At 37.9% G+C, this 23,086-nt stretch overlaps 3 protein-coding genes across 8 annotated transcripts; 1 reads left to right on the top strand and 2 right to left on the bottom strand.

The window, feature by feature from the left end:
* The first annotated feature begins 1,207 nt into the window (after window positions 1-1,207).
* LOC107270903 (2',5'-phosphodiesterase 12) lies at window positions 1,208-3,787 on the top strand. Its single transcript, XM_015746340.2, has 6 exons — window positions 1,208-2,232; window positions 2,417-2,556; window positions 2,641-2,930; window positions 2,987-3,142; window positions 3,241-3,361; window positions 3,436-3,787. The coding sequence occupies exons 1-6, from the start codon at window positions 1,364-1,366 to the stop codon at window positions 3,696-3,698; spliced, it is 1,839 nt and encodes a 612-aa protein (XP_015601826.1). The 5' UTR covers window positions 1,208-1,363; the 3' UTR covers window positions 3,699-3,787.
* Window positions 3,788-4,014: 227 nt separating this feature from the next.
* Window positions 4,015-11,614, bottom strand: LOC107270905 (RNA-binding protein 39). 5 transcript variants are annotated; one of them, XM_025088196.1, is made up of 10 exons: window positions 11,358-11,614; window positions 11,209-11,282; window positions 10,691-10,764; window positions 8,330-8,394; window positions 7,259-7,549; window positions 6,684-6,888; window positions 6,318-6,584; window positions 6,058-6,233; window positions 5,787-5,957; window positions 4,015-5,528 (listed from the first exon to the last, which is right to left on the bottom strand). In XM_025088196.1, the coding sequence occupies exons 3-10, from the start codon at window positions 10,706-10,708 to the stop codon at window positions 5,231-5,233; spliced, it is 1,491 nt and encodes a 496-aa protein (XP_024943964.1). In that variant the 5' UTR covers window positions 10,709-10,764; window positions 11,209-11,282; window positions 11,358-11,614; the 3' UTR covers window positions 4,015-5,230. The 5 variants fall into 5 exon arrangements, with proteins under 5 accessions (XP_024943964.1, XP_024943963.1, XP_024943962.1 ...); XM_025088195.1 differs by having other exon boundaries at window positions 10,762-10,764; XM_025088194.1 differs by having other exon boundaries at window positions 10,762-10,764; window positions 11,209-11,614.
* A 3,996-nt stretch (window positions 11,615-15,610) lies between these two features.
* Window positions 15,611-23,058, bottom strand: LOC107270904 (Krueppel homolog 1). Of its 2 annotated transcripts, none has more exons than XM_015746342.2 (2): window positions 22,352-23,058; window positions 15,611-20,209 (listed from the first exon to the last, which is right to left on the bottom strand). In XM_015746342.2, exon 2 carries the CDS (start codon window positions 20,181-20,183, stop codon window positions 18,549-18,551), a length of 1,635 nt encoding a protein of 544 aa, XP_015601828.1. In that variant the 5' UTR covers window positions 20,184-20,209; window positions 22,352-23,058; the 3' UTR covers window positions 15,611-18,548. The 2 variants fall into 2 exon arrangements, with proteins under 2 accessions (XP_015601828.1, XP_015601827.1); XM_015746341.2 differs by lacking the exon at window positions 22,352-23,058 and adding an exon at window positions 20,326-22,291.
* Window positions 23,059-23,086: the final 28 nt, after the last annotated feature.

The following is a 23,086-nucleotide window of genomic DNA, read 5'->3' as shown; positions in this document are numbered from 1 at the left end:
AAATTTCTTATAACATTTTCACTACTCTTTTACATTACTACTGCTTCCCATAGTTGATTGTGATTTAATGATCATTTAATAATTAATAAAACTTAAGGTGATTCCTTATCGAGTACTACTTGGCGGGTTCGTGCATTTCTTGACATAAATTCGCGTTCATTATGCCAGTCATCAAACTCAAAACCAATATCAACTTTTTATATGTATACAGCTCATTCACAATAACACGTCAAAAATAATCACGGTAAAAGCTTAATAACACACATATAGTTTTAGGATACTATTACTACGTTCAAAGTAAGTACTTTGGAATTCCTGGCACGAACCCGCCATCTCGCTCGCCATCTCAATACGCCCTGATCTCGTACACAAATCGTATTGAACGTGGTGGCAATCAATTCAAAACCCTCAATTCCTATAGTGAATGTATCAATAACTTTTTCTTATGTATAATGGTTAATAAGATATTTCGTTCCAAACACAGGTATAAAGAGTTTACTCGAGTAAAGAGTCTCGGCGCGCTGCGCCCTGTACAGCCGGTTGCCTGTACTTGGCGCGAGACTCGACCGAGTCTCTTGATTTGGTAGCGATAACTAAACTACAACTAAAATGGACTAACAAAGGAAACTAACTAAAAAATGCTGTTCTGAAAATTGTTCCATAATTGAAGAATGTTAGATTTATATAGTTTGACCATTTCACATGTTATGAGATTTCGTGATGTTCGATATATATGTATCAACAACATTGCTGGGATTTCTGTAACGATCAAGAAACGAAAGATACGCAAACAGCAGAAAATGCATCCTCCAATAACGCACGTTAATGACAGACACCAGGAACTAAGGCAAGGAACAAATCAACACTAGGAGCTAGAGGAAGGAACACCTGGATATTGGAAATTATAAGTTATAAGGGTTGAAAAATTAGCATGAGTCTCGAATTTGAAAAATGTATTGCCGGATTCAGGATGAATACTTGGAACTTATCGAGTACTACTTGGCGCCCATTAATTGATATATTAGGGCCGACCAAAAAGTTATTGCGGTTTTTCTAATAGATGGACTATATGTCTTAATTGCGCTCATTTTTAAAATTTCGACATATATTTACGACTTTTACTGTTCGTGATTAGCAGCTGAGTCGACATCTCTAATTTATGTTGAATACTTTAAACCATAGTTACTCAGTGGATAACAAAGTTATACAGCACAGATAAATGGCGGCGATCAACAATTGTTAAATGGATACTGTTGAATAAGCACGTGTCAGACGTTGCAGTGTTTGCACTTGAATTTTAAGTGATTATTACTGTCCTGTGTGGTAATTGGCAATCTGTAGTATTACTTTACTGCAGCCTGTCATGTCTAGTGCAGTTTGGCACAAATTGTCAACACGGAAATATATATTACCAGTCTTAGGTGGTATCAAATCAAGTCTTGTCTGTAGCCTGAAATCCAAACACAATCAGCCTCAACATATTATCAGTATGAATCAAGCGTTTTTGCGATACGAGTCAGGCAGTGAGACTTTTGAAATGAATTTCCGTTATGTCAATGCTGAGTTGAATATAGACAGACAGTTCAATTTAACAAGAAAGTGCAATGAGACTATTTCCAACTTCCTGAAAAGAATTGAAACAAATATGGAGAAGTCACTGATTAAGAAGAAGAAAAAGAGCCGAAGAAAAAATAATCTGAAGGATACTAATGAAATGGGTGTAGAGTCAAGTAACGGAGAGGATAAAGTTATTTTACTTAAGAATAATGAAAGAGTCAATGGAAATACACTATGCGAAACGTTACTCAATCATTCTTCGTCGTTGCAACTTATTATAATGGGAATTCCATATGAAATAAGCTTTAATGCTCCATGGGTTTTACATATGGCTTTACCTGCCTGTATTCTAGCTGGATTTCCTACATATCCTTCAAAATTTGAGGCTTTGCATACAGATAGATTACATTCAGTGTTTAATTGGTACAAAAATATGAAGAATGGGAACTCTAAACAAGAAACTGAATCTTGGGAGGAAGTGGGCCAAGGGTATTTTTATACACCTAGTTCTGAGGATATTGGCTGTCGACTTAAATTAAGCTGCTTACCCAAAAATTCTAAATCAATTGGACCAGCTGTTGAAGTGGAGTCTCATGCTAGTATCAGTGCTGGTCCAGGTCATTGTCCATTTGAAACACGGCACTTATTTACCTCCAATAAATTATCTGGCAAAAGGTACATTATATGGCTACTGCAGAATACGACTCCTTGAAGTTAGCTGTGTATTATTTTGCATTTTTTTTTTTATATGAAGCTTTTCAAGAAGGAGTCATATTCCTTTTTGCCCATTTAATTATATATCATGTATCATAAATATATTCATAAATTAAAGTACTTAAGATGACACTGTGTTCTTTAGTTTCAGAATTACATCCTACAATATATTAGCAGATACTTACACTGATTCGGATTACTCTAGAGAAGTATTATTTCCTTATTGTCCACCATATGCCTTAGATATGGATTATAGAAAACAATTAATAATGAAGGAATTAATGGGTAATATTCTGTTTCCTATATTTATATTAACCCTTTGTTGCAACGTATTATGATTTCTTTCAAAACATAGTTTAACCTTTCCAGGATATAATGCCGACATAATTTGTTTGCAAGAAGTAGATAATAAGGTATACGACGTAGATCTATATCCTACATTATCATCTTTGAACTACAATGGTGTGTACAATCGTAAAGGAGCTGGCGTTACCGAGGGATTATCGACATTTTACAATGATGAAAGATTTGAAAAGCTAAATTTCGAATTCACTGTTATTGGTGAGAACTTGCACCTAAAAGACTTTGCGTCCGTGTGGAATACAATTACAAACGAAAAAATGAAGGAGCGGTTCTCAGAAAGAAATACTACTGTACAGGTAAAGTAATAAAAATACTCCTATCCAGTTTTAATATATTTGACCAAATTTCTCAGATAACTACTTTGAAGTCCAAAGAAGATCCTACGAAAATACTTCTTGTAGGCAACACTCATCTATACTTCCATCCAAATGCCGATCATATTAGATTATTACAAGGGTATTATGCCTTAAGCTACGCTCACGAAGTAGCTAAAAGGACACAAGAGCAGGTATTGTACACAAAATAATAACAATATAAACAAAATATGTCAAAAAATAGCGTAGATCTGAATCTCTTTTCAAAATCCTGAGTTAAATTTACTTTTAGAATCCCGATTGTAATGTAAGTATTTTACTGTGCGGCGACTTCAACAGTGTTCCTGAATGCGGGATATATCAGTTAATGACAAAAAGATATGTACCGAATGACTGTAAGGACTGGAGCAGTTGTAAGTTTCAAAAATGTATCCAATTTTTAGAATACGATTAAATATTTTCGTTAAAAAATAATAATGTATTTCAGGTCCTGAAGAGATTGTCGAGAATGTTTCTCTTTCCCATAGCCTGTCATTTGACAGTGCTTGCGGCACACCGGAATATACGAATTATACAGCCGAATTTGCTGACTGTTTGGATTATATTTTTTATCAGACAGATAATTTAAAAGTTTCACAAGTAATACCGATGCCAAGTAACGAAGAACTAAAACTACATACCGCCTTACCGTCTGTAGTATTTCCAAGCGACCATATATCATTGTGCGTCGATTTAGAATGGATCAAATAAAACTGAGGTACTTGATCTTATCGCATATAGGCGATAATTCCAAATTATGTAAATAACCCTTGTTGAATAAAAGAATGAATGACGTCTGATTGGTGTCACTATTTTTATTAAAAAATATTCATTCTTGAGTAATTTTTAGGCATTCACGCCATGTGAAGAGAAAAAAAAGATTAAAGACCCAATGCTCAGTACTCTGTTCTATAATAGGAAATTACACCTGTTCTTTGATTTCTTGATTATTTTATCTGACAATTGATTGCGAAGTAACATCAATATTCAATTTCATATCGTATAGAACAGGTTCTTCGTATCAGACTGTTATTTTTATACACATTACTTTCATTTATAACATCATAAAGTATACATCCATATTTTGGTAATATGAAGTGTTACAAGTGGAGTAACGTTACATTACTTTCTACTTCTCTAACGCTTTTGAGTTAATTTACAAAACTTATATACAGACTATCCCTCCCTCCATGACTTAAATATGAAAAAAACGAAAGAGGATGAGTAAGAGGACCGCAGATGTCACTAGGACTGGACAATCAATGCCAGCATAATAAAACAAAAATATCATACCCTTTTACAAGAGACATCTGTCGTCATCTTCTAATCTAGAAAGAGCGATAACACTGAAGAATCACTGAGATAATTTGTTTCCTTCACATTCTTTCGAAACGTTTACCTCGATTTTCGTAGCACGCTGATTATTTCAAAAATAGAAACAATCCACGTCGCATGTGTACGAAAGACAAGCGCGAACTTCTCTGCAGGCCTCGAAGTATTCGAATATTTGCAACACACGCTTGTAAAAAATCTTAAGATATCCTATGTATTCTCCGAAGTTAATACTCCAATTTGAAACCACAAATCATAAACCGCGGCACTTGCTTCTCTCAATAATGATTAGTGCGAACTACGTCATGGGCGTGTCTAACATTCACTTAACCCTTAATCAATCAAGATGAATAAATTTGATATTGAAAATAATACTTGATACTAGTTACATATGTAAAATGAAAAAAAAAGAATTCAAAAATTGCAACGTTAAGAAAATTAACTCTTTATAGATACGAAGAAGATGATGGAAAAACTTGATGTTTTCATTTAGCCCTGAAATATTTCTCGGAGTTTCTATATTCGCAGCACTTCTAATCGCAACTAATTTCAGTTGACCACAGGGTCTAAAAAATTAAAAAAAGAAATTCACTTTTCACAGACTTGCTATTTATTAAAAAAAATAGCTTCCCTCTAGGTGGAAGCAAAAAAAAATGAAAAAACGCATGTCATGCTTTTTTAACAGTTTGACGCGTCACTTCCTCTTTTCTTGCGGTTAATCGACTGTTTTTCGTGTATTACCTTTATCATTATTCTGTCTTCGCTTTCGGTATATTCTCAATTTGACAAATCTGTACCTACGCGCACGGAAACACCAATGTGTAATACCAGAGATACTGAAGAGAAACCGGAATATCCGAGAACTACAAAGGAGTCTATGTTAAATCAGCGCATAACAGTTATATTCAAGATCACATCCCTCTTCTTGGTGCACTTGGTGCAAGTAATTGCAATGCTGTCATTGCGTCTGGGAATAACGAATGATAATTGACAACAGGCACATAAGCAGCTGTTATAACACGACCGGCAAACCATCTGCCGTGTAACGAATTAACTGCAGCTACTGCCGTTGCGATAGATGGACACTTGACATATACGTTGCCTTGTGGTGAAGCTTGATCCACATACACGTGTAACACACCACCATGTTTGTTACACTCTTCAATCACATCATCTCGTATCTCCTTTGCCCAGTTTGGATTAGTTTCACTAAGAACATTTAACGAAATAATTTTTTAGAACATGCAAAACTGGAGACAATTATTCTTAATTTTTAATCAAGAGTTTGTTATGTCATCTAACAAACTTTTAAAGTAGCCCAAAGTAGCTCCTTTGTTTAAGACAACATTTTTGATCTTGCATACTATTGTCCCCCTGATAGAAGTATTGAAAACTTCGGACCAGGTCTACTAAATATGCTGAAGGTGTTCGTTTATGTAAATATGACGGAAAATTTTTGCAACTTACTTTTGAGGATCGAACATGTTGGAAAGCATAAAGCACTGTGTGGCTATGGGAGGTGCGGCCTGTGGTGGAGGTTGCGGCGCAGCCATTACTGGAGCCATATTTAAGGCATTCGCTGCTGCTGGAGGAATCTCTAGTCCAGTTCCTTCAGCTAGTTTGAACATTAATTGCAACCTGGAACAGTAATGATCATTGTCATAACAATATCTTTAATACAATTCTTCTATTATTAGAAGAAAATGATTCTATTATTGGATATTTCATAATCACTTACCGGCCAGTTGCACCAAGATCAATTCCACTTCGATCTAATTCATCGGTGTCCAATAATGAAGGCCCTTGAATCAGATCTGTTCTTTCTGTTACATTGCCAACTTTCATAGGTCTACCAGCTAATTCAAAACCATTTAACTGTTCCAACGCCTTTTTCGCATCGTCAGCATTCCTGAACTGTAATATAGCAATTTCTTAGTAACAAGAACAAGACCATGAATGAACACTTTTTTATACTTTTAAGCACAGTGTAACTCTTACCGTTAAAAATCCGTAACCTTTGCTTCGTCCAGTCTCGGGATCCATGATTAACTGAATATTGTCGATCTTACCGAACGGCTCAAATATTCCACGTAACATATCCTCGGTAATGTTAAAGTGCAGAGATCCTACGTAAAGTCGCATGGGACCTGTCTGGCCCTTGGGCATTAAATTGGGCATAGAGTTTCCCATGCGATTCTTTTCCGCCTGTGTGTGCTGCACCACGATGGGAACACCCAAGAGTTTCTGTCCCGATAATCCCAAAGCCTATAAAAAGAAGTAAAAGTATCATTATCGTATGATCAATCGTCGTATTCAAATCATTCGAAAAGACGGTACTATAATTATAATGTAAAAACAGCTTACCAGTGTAACACTTTCAGGATCTTTGAACTCCACATATGCAATACCCTTGAAGCGCCTGGTCTTGTTACATGTAATGAGTCTGACATCTTGAACTTTGCCAACGCTTGAGAAAAATTCTTCAAGATCACGTGCTCGAATGCGCTGACTCAGTTGCATGCAGAAAACAGTACGCGCATCACGTTCCTCAGGTGTCAGCTCATCATTTCTAATAACAAAAAATAAGATAGATTTGGTCAGTGAGTCTATTTAATTTGCAACAATAGCAGGTATAAGATTTGATTTTATCTTCTTTATACGAAAATCTCAAGGTTAATAACAGTGCCAACAATGAGCAAATACAGCTTACAAAATAGAATTTATTTATGCTGCAATGTGTTGCTTGGCACAAGTATGGTGTTGGGACTGAAATTTAAAAAAAAAAGTCGACGACAAATTACTTATGTCACATTTTTTATGCATAAATATATTCTCCGATCTTAGAATTTAATTTGGTAAAGATTGAGTTTAGGCAAATTCCGCTGAAGAAAGTAAAGAGGCACTCGTATCTATAAAATATCTTCAAAAGAAAAACTTACATTCCAAGAGGGCTTACTCCTTTTCCAAATGGTGGTCGGGCTCTTGGAAGAGTGATCGGCGTCAAAGATCGTTTTCTTCTCCTCTCACGATCTCTGTCTCGCCTGTCGCGATCACGATCGCCATCGCGATCTCTATCTCGGTCTCGTCTCTCCCGTGATCTAGATTTTCGCTTTCGATCACGATCCCTTTCTCTGTCACGATCCCTATCCCTGTCGCGATCGCGATCACGCCGATCTTTGTCACGCCGATCTCGTGATCGTGAACGGGAACGAGAGCGATGCTTGCTTTTCCTAAAAATAATAACGAGTCTCTAAGTAAATTGAAAATAAATTATGAAATTAATAAGAGATATTCGTAATTGATTCAAATAAAATTAATATCGAATGAATGGATGCTCATCCCTGCTTAAAATTCTTTAATATTATTATTAATATTATTATGTAAAAACTATTTTCATAAACAGAATAAATTACTTGTCAGTACATTAATGAGCTTTGTGTCTTAGACTTTTCCATTGGTATTGAAGAAATGAATGACTTTTAGGGGGAACTAAAAACATTAACTAGACAATACCATAATAAAAGTATACATATACTGTTTGGAATTATGATGTCAAAAATGTTATATGTATAGGATTATACATTTTTTTTTGGCTAGAGTGTATTTCCTAGATACTCACCTTCGTATCAGGTATAACCTTTGGAATAATGAAAATAAGCAGCATTTACACTAACTGTATGGTTCTCTATAACAAAGAGAATATAACTTAGGGTGGATATTGAGAAAGAGACCTTGCATTGTGTGTAGCAATTGCAATAGCAATTACAACAGCCTGATGCAAGTGTCTATTATCTACCAGGATACAATTGCAAACTGCAAGCAACTAATCTTGAAGAAGCTTAGAAATTCCTATCTTAGTATTATTGGCATCGATGAAGTCCACCTCAGTATCTTACAAGAGTACAAAGGAGTTAACATCAGCATATCTCCTATCAATGTTAATCTATGAAAATGTAATTAGTGAAATATGACTATAAGGCTTGTATATAAATTAAATAAGTTTCACTTACCCAGATGACTTGCGGCCAGACCCATTCTCCTTGGAGGACTTGTCTTTGGACGAGGAGTCCTGCTCCTACGAACAGCAAACAGTTGAATGCCATGCCAGCCAGCCGATGTGGCAGGGACGCGCGAACAAGGGGACAAAAAGCAAATCATTTGACGTTAGTTAAGTTTCGCAATGATGACATATGCATTTATAACAATAGTTGCATCATAACAATCGATCATCAAGAACAATGATTTTGGAATTATTATGCACATTTTTTCTTTTCTTTTCTTTTCATATAACAGCATGAGAGACGTGGCAACACTCCTGATTGATCTAATACTAAAATCTTGTGGATCCTTTGATGGGCGCAATTTCTCTCACCCGTAACCTCTCATTCTCTCTCACGTTTTTTCTTGTTCTGTCTCATCTTTTGTTTCTGTTTCTCTTTCTGTCTCTGTATCATGGTATGGATTTTTCACAGCTAGAACTTTGTTTTATTTTTTAGCGTTATTTTCTTTTTCACTGTTAACCGGCGTTGGGCTGACTGACGGGGATACGGCTGAGCTTAGCGTCGCGAGTTTCTTCGCATACACCTGGCTCAAACTTACCAATCGTGTTTATTCGGGTTTTAGGAAAGCATTGCAATCTTGGGTTGAGCATGCCTTGGTCTTAAACTACCAATGGCCAACCACACATCCTTTTTCTTCTGCAAAAGAGAGCCCTCGTCAAAGACAGTACGTTTTCAAGTAACACGTGATGACCCTAAAGCTAAACCTACGGTTGTTTTTGTTTATTTAAACTTTTATTACCGTCATATACTTAGCAAATTCTCACCTCAAGGGAAATGTGAACCTACGTCATTAAGCTGGGGTAAAGTAGGATTAAGCTAAAGGATAATTAAATAAGTTCTATTGAATTCTTAGAATTACCATTTCCCCTTCCATTAAATCGTTCTGGCTAATTCATTTTTCTGGTACAAAGAAAGACTTACTTTCTAATGACCGTATCCGAGTATAAGTTCCCTTATGAGTTCTATCATGTGGTATAACTAAGTGCCAATTTTATTTAGATTTTGTATTAGTTTCGTTTTACTCTGTTTTATTTCTAACGGGACATACACAATAACTGTAAACCAGTGAATTCGGCACAAAGCCAAGTGGACCGCACTTTAAAGTGAAATGTTTCTTTAAAAATCATAAATCCGCGACACATGATTGTATTTAACTTTGTAATGCGTTTTGTTATAACGGTTCTGCCGTAGTAGAGTGAATTCCTATTTTCCATAACGAGAATCCCAAAGCTATAGCTTCTTTAAAAAAAAAAATTAATTGCCAAAATATGACGTTCGACTATAATAATCACAAAGATCCCGGTTATAGTAATTAGAATCAAGATAAACAGCACAAGATGGAAAGAGGTCGAGAAGCCCAGATTTCTTCAAAAGATGAGAGCTTTTTTTACCCGCTTGGAAAAATTCGACCGTTTATTTAAATCTTGGCAGAGCTCTCTTAACGCCAGTGGAAATCCGTACGCTGTGAGTCGTCAAAATGTCCTCTGATGTGTTAAGAATTATATTTTCCTTCATAGGGCCATTCAATCCCGTCCTATTGTTCCTGTTTACGGCAGCAAAATAACTGGTTCGACAATCATTACCCTGAGTACATAAAAAAATTCAAACAATTATCAGATGCAAGCCAAATAATCATATGAAAATTTACTGCTAATTTGAAATTGCCGTTAAAATATAAAAGACGGTTGGTTAAATTTTAGACGAGTTCATTACGAAGCAAACAAATAAAAACTTTCTTTTTTAAGCTAACCCGGAATCACCTAACATATTTCGTGTTTCCCTTGGACAAATTGTACGCAAATCTATGTGGCAGCCATGTTGCCACTATGGAAATGATAGCCGGTTTTTTTTCACCTTTTTATATGCATATATAAACACACACAATGAAAAAAAGTTGGCACTTTTGGATACTTATGTACGTATTCAGAATTAACTTGGTGACATAGGATGCATGTCGCAACGTATGAAAAGCATCGTTTTGGGGACAGCAGCACCGCGTGGCAAATAATTTGCAGCGTAGAAGAAAAATACAATGTGATACAGTACAATTAGGATGGAATAGAATCCTAAATTTCCCAGTGAGTTTTCCCATCAGTGTCGACACTTACGTAAATAAATTGATGAGTATATACATATAATATAACACGACATAAATATATATTATACACGAATATTCTAAGGTTCCCTAGAGGTAATTTTTTTTTTAAATTCCTCGTAGTAGTGGAGTAGGAAAAGAAAGAAAGAAAAGAAAGTAAATAGATACAAAAAAAAAGTATAAAAAATTGATGATAGTGATGTCTTTCTTAATACCTCGTATTTCAAGTGCATTCTAGGAACTCGCTGTGGAACATCGCACGAGCGCGAGGGTACATGTTACGTACCATCTATAAGTACAGAAAATGTCGGCATTGATCAATAGAGTAGGCAAGAATAGAAAAGGTGTTACATTTTGGCTCTAAGTTTCTCACAATGGTAGCGCGCATAGGACAGAGAGCGGACATTGGTGTGTTGTATGTACGTTTTTGGAATGTACTGTACTGTGTTACTATAAAATATTACAGAAATTGTACGTTACAAAAGCGTCCATCATTCAAAATGGTACGCCAGTAAAATGTCCGCGGCTACAACGTCGAGAAGCGTCAGCCGTAGCATTGATTCAAGAGGACTCGAAGGAAACACAAAAATTAAAAAATAATCTAAATTCAGCACATGCCTCTATTACTGTACGAAACGAGAAAAACATAATAGGAAAACGATTACAGACGCGGATAATAGCATAAGATGTTTAATGAGCAGTTTTGTCATAAAATGAAATAGAAATAACTTACCCCCTTTTTGTATGGCGCCTCCAGCATTGCCTCGACATCCAAGTCCTCCGCCATTGTGCGACTTGGGGAGCTTTCTGAAATGCCACGCATTAGCACACGAGGAATATCGAGGAGTACGCGATTAAACTTTCTATGTATTTACAACGTACGGCTAGGGAGATCTTTTTTTTTAAGTATTAACAAACGTTAGTATTTATATTTCTCTATTTCTTTAGCTCTTCAAACTCTCTTTCTTTGTCGTTCTCCCTTCTTGCCCTTCGTCTAGTTTCTTTGCTGCTTTTGCTATTCTCAAGTTCTACACGGAACGATACAGTACGACATGAGACCGATTCTTCACTAACGATTATTTCACCACGACCGCACCAGCAAGACGACCGACAGAAAATGGAGGGCTCCCGGATGTGAGTAACAAATTCGACGCCGGCCCCGCCCTCTAACGTAAATGGCGCCACCATAAACTATGACGAGTATAGTGTGGAAACTTCATTGATAATTATTGACTATACTCACGGCGCCATTTTTGAAACGTCGATAGCTTACCAACAAGGAGTTTTATGAACGCTTCTACTGTGTAGATAATGAGTTTGATCAGACCATCGAGAAGATAGCGGCAAAAGATAAAATCGTATGTTTATTGCTCCTTATATTTTTCCAATCGCTCCGCTGCTATTACACAATGATTACATTTTCATTAAAATAAATATTTTTTTATTGATATTCGGTTTTAGCATTCGAAATTTTTTACGTATTTTGTATACATCGCTACAGTTGATAAAGTCGAATTTAATGTAATACCACAATTAATACTGTAGGTGGCTAAAGCAACTGTGTTGCACACTGTTATGAATGGGTGGCATGTAACGAGTAACACATATAATATACGAAATTCGCTATTAATACGAGAGACCGTCGTGCAGAATTCTCTTCATTAAAGGGTTCTAGGTAAATCCTTTTAACTAGTTCTCATTATCAAAGCATAGTTCTACCCTGTCTAATTGCTTAGCTTATTAGAAAGCTTAAAGTTTGTAATATTTTACTGGGAGAAATTAAACCTATATTAAATTTTTCATAGAATGAAAACCGGACCCTGTTGAATACTATGACGTCCCACGGTCAAGCTGGGCTACGAATCCGGTTTCGAAATGTCTCTAAAAAAATGTCGAATAACCAATGGAGAGTCCAGAAGTCATAGACAAGTTGTGTCTTATTAAAAAAAGCAACATATACATTAGTTTCATACACAAACTTTACCATATAGATTGCCAATTATATATATTAAAACTGAAATTTTATTTTTAAATTTCTCAAAAAGACTATTGATCTCTAATAAAAATGACCCTTGCCTTCCTATTCTTTATACGATGTAAAATAAGCACAATATATGTGTGTATATGTGTATACATATAAATTTGGCTATGGCATACTTTGGAGACGATTTCATTTACGAAGACGCTTATTTGAGGACATTTGGCTGTTTTGGAGTCCGACCTCAAAGTTTTTCCAGCGTAATGAGTGTTTTGAGGACCATAAAGTGGACTCTCACATCAAATTTGTTTATATTTTTTCAATGTTAGACATCCAGTATTTGTTAGGTTAGGTCAGGTTAGATTAGGCAAGAATTCCAATGCTGTCACATCCCAAGGTATTAGTTTTTTTTTAAGCATTAGCTTGCTGTATGGCACCTTAATCTTTCGCGTCCCCAATGTATCCCGTGGACACGTTTATATATATATATATCAGCCAAAAAGTAATCCATTAATCACTGTAGTTGCACAAGGGTCGAAGAAAGGTGGTTGGTTAGGGAAGGACGAGAGTAGGTTGAAGGTAAGACAGGATAAAAGACCGTAAAGCATAATGAAAGGTGGGTTAGAATGCGAGGCTAAGGAAAAGGTTAGGGAATGAAGGAAGGATGTAGTATACTATATCAGATATATACAGTTCCACACGTATATATAAAAAAGTATATATCTAAAGTATATATGCACACGAGGCGTGGCCCTTTCTTCTTCCCTACCTAGGGTACTTGCGCCCCAACGATTTTCGGCAAGTTTCGGCCTTGGGGTGCATAAACTATTTCCAGTATGGTCAGGGAGAAGCCATCAGTAGTAGTAGTAGTAGTAGTAGTAATAGTAGTAGCATCAGCAGCAGCAGCAATATTGGTATTAGTAGTAGCAGCGACGGTGGTACTATAAAAGGGGAGGTTGAAAGGTTCAATGACCTAATATGGGTCGGTGGGTCTTTGGGGTTAGCACGACAGCAGAAAGGAAGGCCTGCCACATGAAATGCTGTCGAAAAGCAGGAGGCTAAATTGCCCAGGGGTTGGCCAGGGTTTTTCGGTGGCCCTCGCGAGAAGGGTGCAGGCAGTACATGTATAGTAGTAGCTGGATAGAAAAGGAAGTGGGCAAAGGACAGGAAATGGCCAGGCAGGCTCTCCCCCAATTTCTTTCAAGGGGTGAACAAAAAAGGGATCGCGAGCCTCGTGACACATCATAATAATCCAATGAAGAAGCTAGACTTTCTTCGACTCCTTGATTCTTCATCTGGGCCTACGGAGCGTCGGCCATTTTGAATGACAGGTCATTGCACCAGCTATTGCAACACGTGACTCTCGTCATGTAATTGTAGTTTGTACCAGTCTCTCTTTTCTTAAATTTAAGCACTGGGTTACGAAGTGGACAATGAAATATTGAAATGCCAGTCAAGATGTATATTTTAATAACTGAAAATGCTTTTTATTTTCTTGTATTACGACGGTGCATTTTTGGCTCGTGTGGCCGCGACTGCACTTGATTTAGTGCAACTTCATCAAATTAATAATAAAATCAGCTATACCACGAATAAATCATTCACGTACCAACAGACAACCTCTTAAATTTAAATATAATGCTTTCGAGACTATATACAAAAATAAACAACGTAACAACACACAGTCACGACGTAACCGCCGCTGCCACCATCGTCCATCTACTGTTCAGCGCCGCCGTGATCTGTTCTCTTCTTACTTTCTTTTTCATTTCTTTTGTCCTTAGGTCACTCTTACGTGTACCCTTATACGTACGCAATCGCGCTCTTACGTATAATGGCTCTGCGGGACGATTGGTGCAGCGGACAGTTGCAGCTATTGCATTTCGCACTTCACGTAATCATTAATAACTAGCTAGTACACGAACTGCTCTACTTTCAAATTCGATTATAAACTTACGCTATATACGTTAATATGTATACGTCTGTTCACTGATATTAATTTATAAATATATATTCGTTATATATATATATATTAACATACAATATACACTTTAATGGCAGGCGGTTTGCGTCAGACTGGCGCTAGTTTTAAGTATTATTTTTATGTATATGTATGTATAGTAATAACGGGCTGCTCATGATAATTTCACTGCGTCAATAACTAATTAACAGTTGCGACAACAAAGAGTCTTCGTGAACGTTATTTTTAAGGTCCTGAGAAGTTTGACGTTTATGTTACTTTTTTTTTTCCGTAATCTCCTGTCTCCACGACCGGAAAGGATATTTTCCTCGTTTCGCGTAATTCCCACGATGGCCCGCGCGCGGTAAACATGCCGATCACGAGTTCACGAGTAAAATGTTTTCATTTCTATTTGCGTGCATCAGCACATCTATAGGTATACGCTTCTTCGCTTTTTTTCTTCTTCAATTTTTTAAATCTCTTTCCCTCACACGCACGCACCACGCGATGGTCAAGTAGTCAACTATTATTATTATTATTATTATTATTATTATTATTATTATTATTATTATTATTATTATTATTATTATTATTATTATTATTATTATTATTATTATTATTATTATTATTATTATTATTATTATTATTATTATTATTATTATTATTATTATTATTATTATTATTATTATTATTATTATTATTATTATTATTATTATTATTATTATTATTATTATTATTATTATTATTATTATTATCATCATCATCATCATCATCATTAAATTTATCGTTTCATTTCATTCGTAAGTGATTCGCAAAAGATTAGTGCCCTTGATTTTGGATTAATTTCCTACTTTTTTTTTTTTGCATGATAAGCCTTTACCCTGGACAAAATTAACTCACGGATACGGGTCGATGTAATACCCACGTAAATATATCTATATACGTATGTAAAAATAGCGAGAGACTTCGATGCCCGACAAAGTACAATTTTCGCGATGGCCTCTACATGCTATTGATTGAAGTAGTTGGAATCTTTTTCTTTGCCGTGGAAACCGGTCATTTCACCCAGAATGACGATAAAAATAAATTCGTTAAGATGCAAAGGTAAAGGCTCGCGTAAAATTCAACATGAAAGATGTTGAATACCAAAAAAAAAAAAGAATTATAATAGTAATTCATCGTCCTGTGATGCGTGCCTAATAGTCGCACCAATGAGCCTTAATATAAGTTTTTTTTTTTTTTTTTAATTATATGTACGTACGGGTGTCTATCTTATCCTGCACATGTGAACCATTAATTCTAGTAGATATTGTTTTTAGTCGTTATGTGGTAATCAGTTCGATGCGCCAACGGGGATACAGTGCGTATCCTTGTGGGAAGTAAATTATTAATTAATTATTGATGGTGTTGCATCCGCCGCGCGTGCCACGCAAGATGATAACAAACTTATAAGAAAGAAAAAGGACAGAGACACGTGTACGTTGCTTATCGCGCCACAATTATTTCCATTAGGGCTTAAATCGCTGCAATGATTTTTTTTTTAAATCCGTTTTCTCTACTCCTCTTAATTATCTACTTTTCCTTATTTCGTTTATCCGCTTTGCGCCCTCAATCGATTTACCGTCTTTGTAAATTATCTCGAAAAATCAAGATCCTTACCGAGATCGGTAATCGTTTAAAAGTGCAAAAAAGGTGAAAAAAGATGACCGCGCCGATTTGTAAAAACGAAAAATACTCTTAGACAAAGCGTATTTTTCGCTTTATGAATAATAATAACAATAATAATAATAGTAATAGAGAGATAGATAAGAAATGAAAATATAAATGGAAGAAACTTAATCTAATTTCGCCTTACGATAAAGAATAATAATAATAATAATTACACGTTAATCGTTAAATTACGAAGGATAGGTCGAATATAATATAAATATAAGCCTATACGTACAGCAGACCATGCGATATACTTATACGTATAAATATATATATATATATATATATATGTATGTATACACAAATATATTTGTTGCTAAGGGATACTTTGGGGACGATTTCATTTACGAATTTGCTATGTTGAGGACAAGTGGCTGTTTTGAGGACCATATTGCGGTCTGTCACATCAAATTTGTTTATATTTTTTAAATGTTAGGCATCCAGTATTTGTGATAGGCTTAAAAATGATAGATTAGGTCAGAACTCTAATGCTGTGATGTCCCAAGGCAGTAGTTTTTTTTTTAAACATTTGATTTTTTGTGTCCCCAAAGTACCTCTTTGGCAAACGCATATATATACATATACATATATATGTATACATGCGTGCATGTACATATGCATATATGATATACGTTTGTCGTATTATCTTGTTTCGCATTTTGTATACTGTACACACACATGTGTGTATACGCCTGTATAATACATATATATATATATATTATATACCATATATACATATATATATATATACGCTTGTACTGGCAGTGGGCTCAGCTTCCCTCAATACTCTGGTAGTACGGAGTTCTTATCACAGAGATATCAATTGTTTGGTGCTTGTAGTCTCTAGCCGCGATCACTATGATATTTTTTTCGTGTGTCCTTTGTGCATGTTTCTTTGCCGCGTTGCGAGTGTTCACGATGTACGAGAGAGTGTACGCGCGTGTTTCCCATATATTGTCAATGTTGTATATCGGATGCCATAAAGAGGAGGATATTAGAATCAGAAATCTCAATTCCGTAATAGTTTGTCAAACTTTTGATAATTTAATTCGATTCTTCTTGTATGGTGCTTTGTTTTTTTATTGCCAATTTCGCGCTTGAAAATTTCTAAAATTCAGTTTCCGCCATCTTGACCCTTCACGTGCCAGGATACACTATGCCGGTTTAGGAAAAACCTGCTCTCTCGAAGAAAGTCCAGGTTTAACATAAATTGAATGAATCTACGATCACTGAATTTTTGTAATATTAAAAAAATTGTATATTTATTTTCAATAAATAATACGATATATACTTAAAAAATACTCCTGCTGGATTACATTAATAGGAATATATTGATATAAATAATTATATTAATTTACTACGTAACAGTGGTACGCAGTGAATGTATCCTACAGGAGCATTTGGTAGTTAAAGGGTTAAGGGATGATCACGAGGCTTTCTTAGGCGCATCCCGCCGAGACTTTGTTCGGGTCGACCAGAGTTACGGAAGTAACTATGTGTGTGTCGTGCGGAAAGGTAGATTTTGCATTTTTGAAAAGAGAATCGGATCCCCTCTTTCAAAGTGAAACTATAAAAGGTACTTCTTTAACGAGGATTAAGAGTTAAACAATAGACACGTAGACATAGAGAAAGAGATATTATAGATATTGTAATAAATAATTAGATACAACTTCCGAGAAATCGTCACGTTCTACAATCCTACGTATGTATATCGTTCTCTTTGTTACTTACTGCTGCCTTTAAATATTATTTTTACACATTTTTCAATGATTTTTACACGACGCACGTTTTCCCCTCTTTTCCCATATTAATTCCAGTCACATTCTTCCGTATCGAACGTACCGCCGACCACAATCAATGACGCCTCTGATGCTAAAGTGAAAAATCGAATGCTTCATGCACGAATATACGGACTTTACTTTAGAGCGATACTCAATTTAAGGATGGTTGTCACGAAGAAAGAACTAATCAATCGTCCTCCCTAATTCCCTCTAAAAAAATTACTATCTCGCATATCGTCAAAGAAATTAGAGACACTTGAAAGAATTAATAAAAGTGTCTCGCGCACCAATGATCTCTTCCGAAGAAGAAGAGTAGTAGATGTAGTTGTAGTAATAATAGTAGTATGGTAGTAGTAGTGGTAGTATTAATACTAATAATAATAATAATAGCAGTAGTAAATAGTACTAGTAGTACGCATGTATGCACCGTGGAACAAAGAAAGAAAAAAAAATAACAGTAAAGAAAGAAGCAACGATCCTCGGACAACGCGTCGATACTCATCATCCAAAATCAATTATAGAAACAGGAATATAATCCACATTGTAATCCAAGAAGATAGCCCGCAGCACTAAAATTGATGTTGAATGACGACTATAATAGTAATATGTAGTAATAATAATAATGGTAATAATAAACGGACGCACTAAGACGCTTTCGCAAACTGTATAACGGAGTTTTGTCTCTGAGAGGCCAGTTCCGTCCTTTCACTCTCCATAGATTCCAGGATCATCTTGCTCCTCTTCCTAGGTGGCAAGATCAGGGTCTCTCTCACAGGTATCGCCAGGTCGAGGGGATCCGGCGAAGGTGCCGGACTCACAGGATTACTACTGGGGGGCGTAAGTATGGGTTGTCTGTCGACCTTGATAACACCGTACTCCCGTTGACGTTCCTCCTCGACAGCTTCCAGGGCGGCTTCGACCCTCCTCCTCGCGTCATTGCCAGGTAGATTGAGCAAGGAACACTCGTTATTACTTAGCTCTGACTGCAACCCATAAGGATTGTAGTTCGTCGCGACGTCGGGGTAGAGGAATACATGAGAGTCCGGCGTCGATCCACCCTGAGATTGACAGGAACCTCCCGAGGATGACGTTACCGATAGCGTCGAGGGCGAAGATTGAAAAATCCTTTCCTCCGCAGCTGCAGCCGCTGCCGCAGCTGCCAACAGCGCCGGATTGACACCGACTGAATTCACTGGCTGCGTGTATTGTCCATCGCGCGAATACAAATAATAGGAAAAGTCACGAGGCTGTATGTAAGCGTGAGCAGCGGCCACGGCTGCGGCATCGTTGACAGCGCCAACCTCGTCAGTCTTGTTATTCTCTTTATCGCTACTGTTACTGGCGTTACTCAGAGTGCTGCTGCCACCCTGCGAAATCTCGATCATCGGCTCTATCGGGGAGTCCCTTGGCGAACTACTCGCCGAGTCCGAATGGGTCTTGATGTGCATCTCCATCGTCTTTTTCGAATTGAACGTCTCGTGACAGAGGGTGCATTTGTAGACCTTCTCCCCGTAATGCGCCACCTGATGCAACTTCAGCACGTGATTGTAACCGAACGATTTGCCGCATATGTCGCACGTGTATGGCTTTTCGCCCGTGTGCGTACGCGTGTGAACCTTCAATTGTTTCGAGCACGTAAAACCTTTGCCGCAGGCCTTGCATACGTACGGCTTCTCACCGGTGTGTGTACGCATGTGGATCACTAGCTGGCCACTCTGAATGAATGTCTTTGCACATACGGAACACTTGTGCGGTCGCTCGCCCGTGTGTATCCTCATGTGACGATGCAACTTGCCGCTGTGCTCGAACGCGCGCTCGCACACGTCGCACTTGTAGGGGCGTTCCTTCGTATGAATTCGCCGATGTACGCTCAGATTCTCCTTCACCGAGAAGGACTTGTTGCAGTATTCACATTGGTACGGCTTTTCGCCCGTGTGCGTGCGATAGTGACGAGTTAGCCTTGCAGGAACCGCGAACGTCTTGCTGCATATGTTGCATCTGTACGGATCCTCGCCCTCCTTCCCGTGGGAGCGCAAGTGACTTTGATACGCGCTCTTCTGATCGAAACTCTTGTGACACAATAGACACTGGTAGATCTTCTCGTCGTTTATGGGACTCAGGGTGTCCGCCGATGGTGTACCGAAGACACTCAAGTCGGGACTGCATACGAGATTCTTCACGGAGTTCATGGGATCGAGACACTCTGGTACAGTAGTAGATAGCGGCATGGAGGTTGCTTCCCGGCCAGAGATAATTTCCGTTTGATAGAAACCCACCATCCTGGTTGTACGAGTCCAGGGGTTATCTGGAAAAAGGAGAGGACACGAAAAAAAAATGAAAATCGAGCATATTAAGCGAATACAAAAATTGATTCACACTTTAGATTATTTTTTCGAAATTTATTCTTTAAAGGCCTCATACCAGTCTTAGTAATGTCACGTAGAATCGGATCCATGATACTTGTACTTTCTTAGTATTATATTTATTTACAGCTCAGGTATTCAGGGTTTCCTAGTTGTACGCTCGCAATAATACCTAACAATAATGCACTGCCGTTTCTTTTTATAATTGGCGCTTATAGTCTTATATTTAGTTACTGTTTCAATGAGGTAGTTTTATTTGAGGTAGATCGGACACTATCGTTAAGCCGTCGTTCCAGTGCACTCCTTACCACTGGGATGCGACTGTGCATATGCGTATGCGTTGATTACGCACCGACCTGAATCGCTTCGTATTACAGCTCGCGACCCCACTACCATCGTCCACCACCAACTATATCTCTTTTTCCAAGCCCCCAAAAACGCCCACTTGTGCAGCCACGCACTGCGAGCGCAGAGGAAAGAGCGCGCGCGCGCGCACGCTCACACTCTCTCAACCGCGCACGCTCACGTTTCCCAGGACTGCCTTTATTACTTACCAGGCGACGGAAGAAGGGCCTCAAACCTTTCGGTGCCTGCCATTTTCGTCGAATACGAAAATATAAAACCTGCAACACCTGTGCAGGTATCAGGGATAAAAGACAAAAAATCATTCTACCGAATCATTCCTAACGTGAATAATGATCGTTAAAAAAACCAAGTTCCTTGCGTATCGTAAACCAAAGAAATGAATACGTGATCCGAATAGAGCCCGTACGCGAGTTCGTTGGGTATAGTAAGATATTAAAATGAAATTATAACCCCAGTCATATCGGCGTGGGCCGATAATTTAATTTATTTTCGTAGACTTCCGATAATATCCGAAATTGGCAAGAAAGAGAGAGAGATAGAGAGAAACAAAAAAAGGAATGAAAAAAAGAACGATCCCGGTTCTATCTGGGGAACGGCGCAATGTTATTAATGCTGCACGATGGCCGCGTCGTGGCGACCGCTAGGATAGGCCGGGGCTTACACGCGCGACGCTCATAGCCGTGAGGCAGCAGTCGGGAGCGGCCCCCTGCAACGAGACGAGCCACTACGGTAGAAACCAATGGCCGCTGCCTCCACGTGTACCTTCTACATTTTTTTATAGCGATCACCGACCTCGTGCAACTCGCCGCGCGGTAAGGACGTTGCGTTACATCACAGTGCTGTACTTTGCGTCGCGAACCTACAGAAAGCAAACGTCTTTTTACTTCGTTTTTTTCCCCATCAAAAAAATCACGATGCCTCGTGAACGATATATATACTATACACGTATTGTATATATTATTATGTAGTTAGTAATGTGCACGAGACATATAGGTGCGCATTTAGGCAGTATAAGACGAGTACAGGGCTGTATCTTTAAGGGGATAAAAGATGAGACAGTGAAATGTAGTCAGACGGAGAGTGAGCGAGAAAGAAATATAGAGCAGGACACGGGAGAATGGCGATGTAAAAATATTATTGATCGGACAAATTGGCCCTAGTGTTGTAACTGAAGGGACCTTCCTAACGAGGGCCTAACTCGACTGCGCCGTTGAGGATGCGCAATTCGTTGCATCAATGATTATCCTTTAGGGATTGTCTTTTTTATAAGGATACTTCGCAGTGTTAATTGAATCTCGATAGAATGCATGAGCAATTGACAGGACGAAGGAATTTATTTTTCGGAATTAGATCTTGCGAAATCTAATTCGAGCAGGATCCACAGAAGACTTAAATATTGCGCGCACGATCTTCTAATGTAGTTTCAACAAGATTTTGGTAATATAATTCGTATAACGAAACATTGACATTAAAAACTCGCATTGTAATTCATATTTTCAATGTCATTTTGTCATCGTATGACTGGTATGAGTGTCAGAAAAGGAATCTATCTATGAGACAAAGATAACAGGAAAACATGCTTGTTCCAGTTTTCGAAAAAATGAGTCATACGAAGAAATAAAAAAAGCACTAAAAATGTATGCATTGTCAAAAACAGTGTACATTACACGATGTTTATTATACATCGAAAGGTACTGTAAATAAAAATGATGACGTACCTCAAAGGAACAGTAGTGCCAATAATCTTCATATATGTGAAATGCGTAAAATCACGTAGCAGTTATACTGTTGATAGTAGTACTAACAGTAGCAGTAGTAGCAATGTACGTTGAAGAACCGTGGTCCATGCCCGTAAAAACCAGACCAAGATGATAAAAGAATTCCAGGTACACAGGTTATGATGGAGACTATCGAAAAAGTGTCTCCCATTCCGAACGTCGGAACACTCCGTTAGCTTGTGTCAAAACTCATATGACAATCGAACTCGCGTAAAGGAGGTATTTCGCCGGATTGCGTTTAATTCACTGCTCTCCGTATAACAGGGATAAACGTTTAAAAGCGAGAAAAACCGAAGGACCCGCCTCGGGACGACCAATCATACTGTGTAATGTTTACCTCCTACTGGAGCCGAAGAGCGACGGAAATAATCGATCACTTCCGAAGTATGCACGAGCCGAGCCGAAGTTGAGCGCCAGGGACGCCACGATACCCCCACTCCTTGTTGGTAGCCGTGCGACGACGACCTACAATTTAGGGCGACTAAGTGTTCGCTGGCAGCACGTGGAGGCAGTCGTAGGGGTTTCCGTCCGAAGTTGCGCGTGCAAGTCACACAAGGACGAGTCTCGCCAAGCAAGGAACAACACAACGGGGATACGCTTGCTTGTCGGCGAGGAGCTGCTGGCGGTGGCGGCGGTCGCGGTGGATGGAGGGGACGGAGGAGGAAGAGGTTAGGT

This window comes from Cephus cinctus, unplaced genomic scaffold (genome assembly GCF_000341935.2).
Source record: "Cephus cinctus unplaced genomic scaffold, Ccin1 Ccin1_scaffold0857, whole genome shotgun sequence".
NCBI lineage: Eukaryota > Metazoa > Arthropoda > Insecta > Hymenoptera > Cephidae > Cephus > Cephus cinctus.
Note: the sequence above shows the minus strand (reverse complement) of the source record. Positions and strands in the feature narration are given on the sequence as shown.

What these genes read in the sequence shown, in the direction of transcription:
- LOC107270903 (XM_015746340.2), top strand. Translation starts at nt 1,364, where the DNA reads ATGTCTAGTGCAGTTTGGCACAAATTGTCAACACGGAAATATATATTA. An exon ending in AATAAATTATCTGGCAAAAG is followed by an intron (nt 2,233 to 2,416) that starts GTACATTATATG and finishes TGTGTTCTTTAG; the next exon opens with TTTCAGAATTACATCCTACA. An exon ending in CTGTAAGGACTGGAGCAGTT is followed by an intron (nt 3,362 to 3,435) that starts GTAAGTTTCAAA and finishes AATGTATTTCAG; the next exon opens with GTCCTGAAGAGATTGTCGAG.
- LOC107270905 (XM_025088194.1), bottom strand. Translation starts at nt 11,298, where the DNA reads ATGCGTGGCATTTCAGAAAGCTCCCCAAGTCGCACAATGGCGGAGGAC. An exon ending in GATCTTGGTGCAACTGGCCG is followed by an intron (nt 5,958 to 6,057) that starts GTAAGTGATTAT and finishes TTACTGTTCCAG; the next exon opens with GTTGCAATTAATGTTCAAAC. An exon ending in AACATGTTCGATCCTCAAAA is followed by an intron (nt 5,529 to 5,786) that starts GTAAGTTGCAAA and finishes AAATGTTCTTAG; the next exon opens with TGAAACTAATCCAAACTGGG.
- LOC107270904 (XM_015746341.2), bottom strand. Translation starts at nt 20,359, where the DNA reads ATGGATCCGATTCTACGTGACATTACTAAGACTG. An exon ending in ACGTGACATTACTAAGACTG is followed by an intron (nt 20,210 to 20,325) that starts GTATGAGGCCTT and finishes TCCTTTTTCCAG; the next exon opens with ATAACCCCTGGACTCGTACA.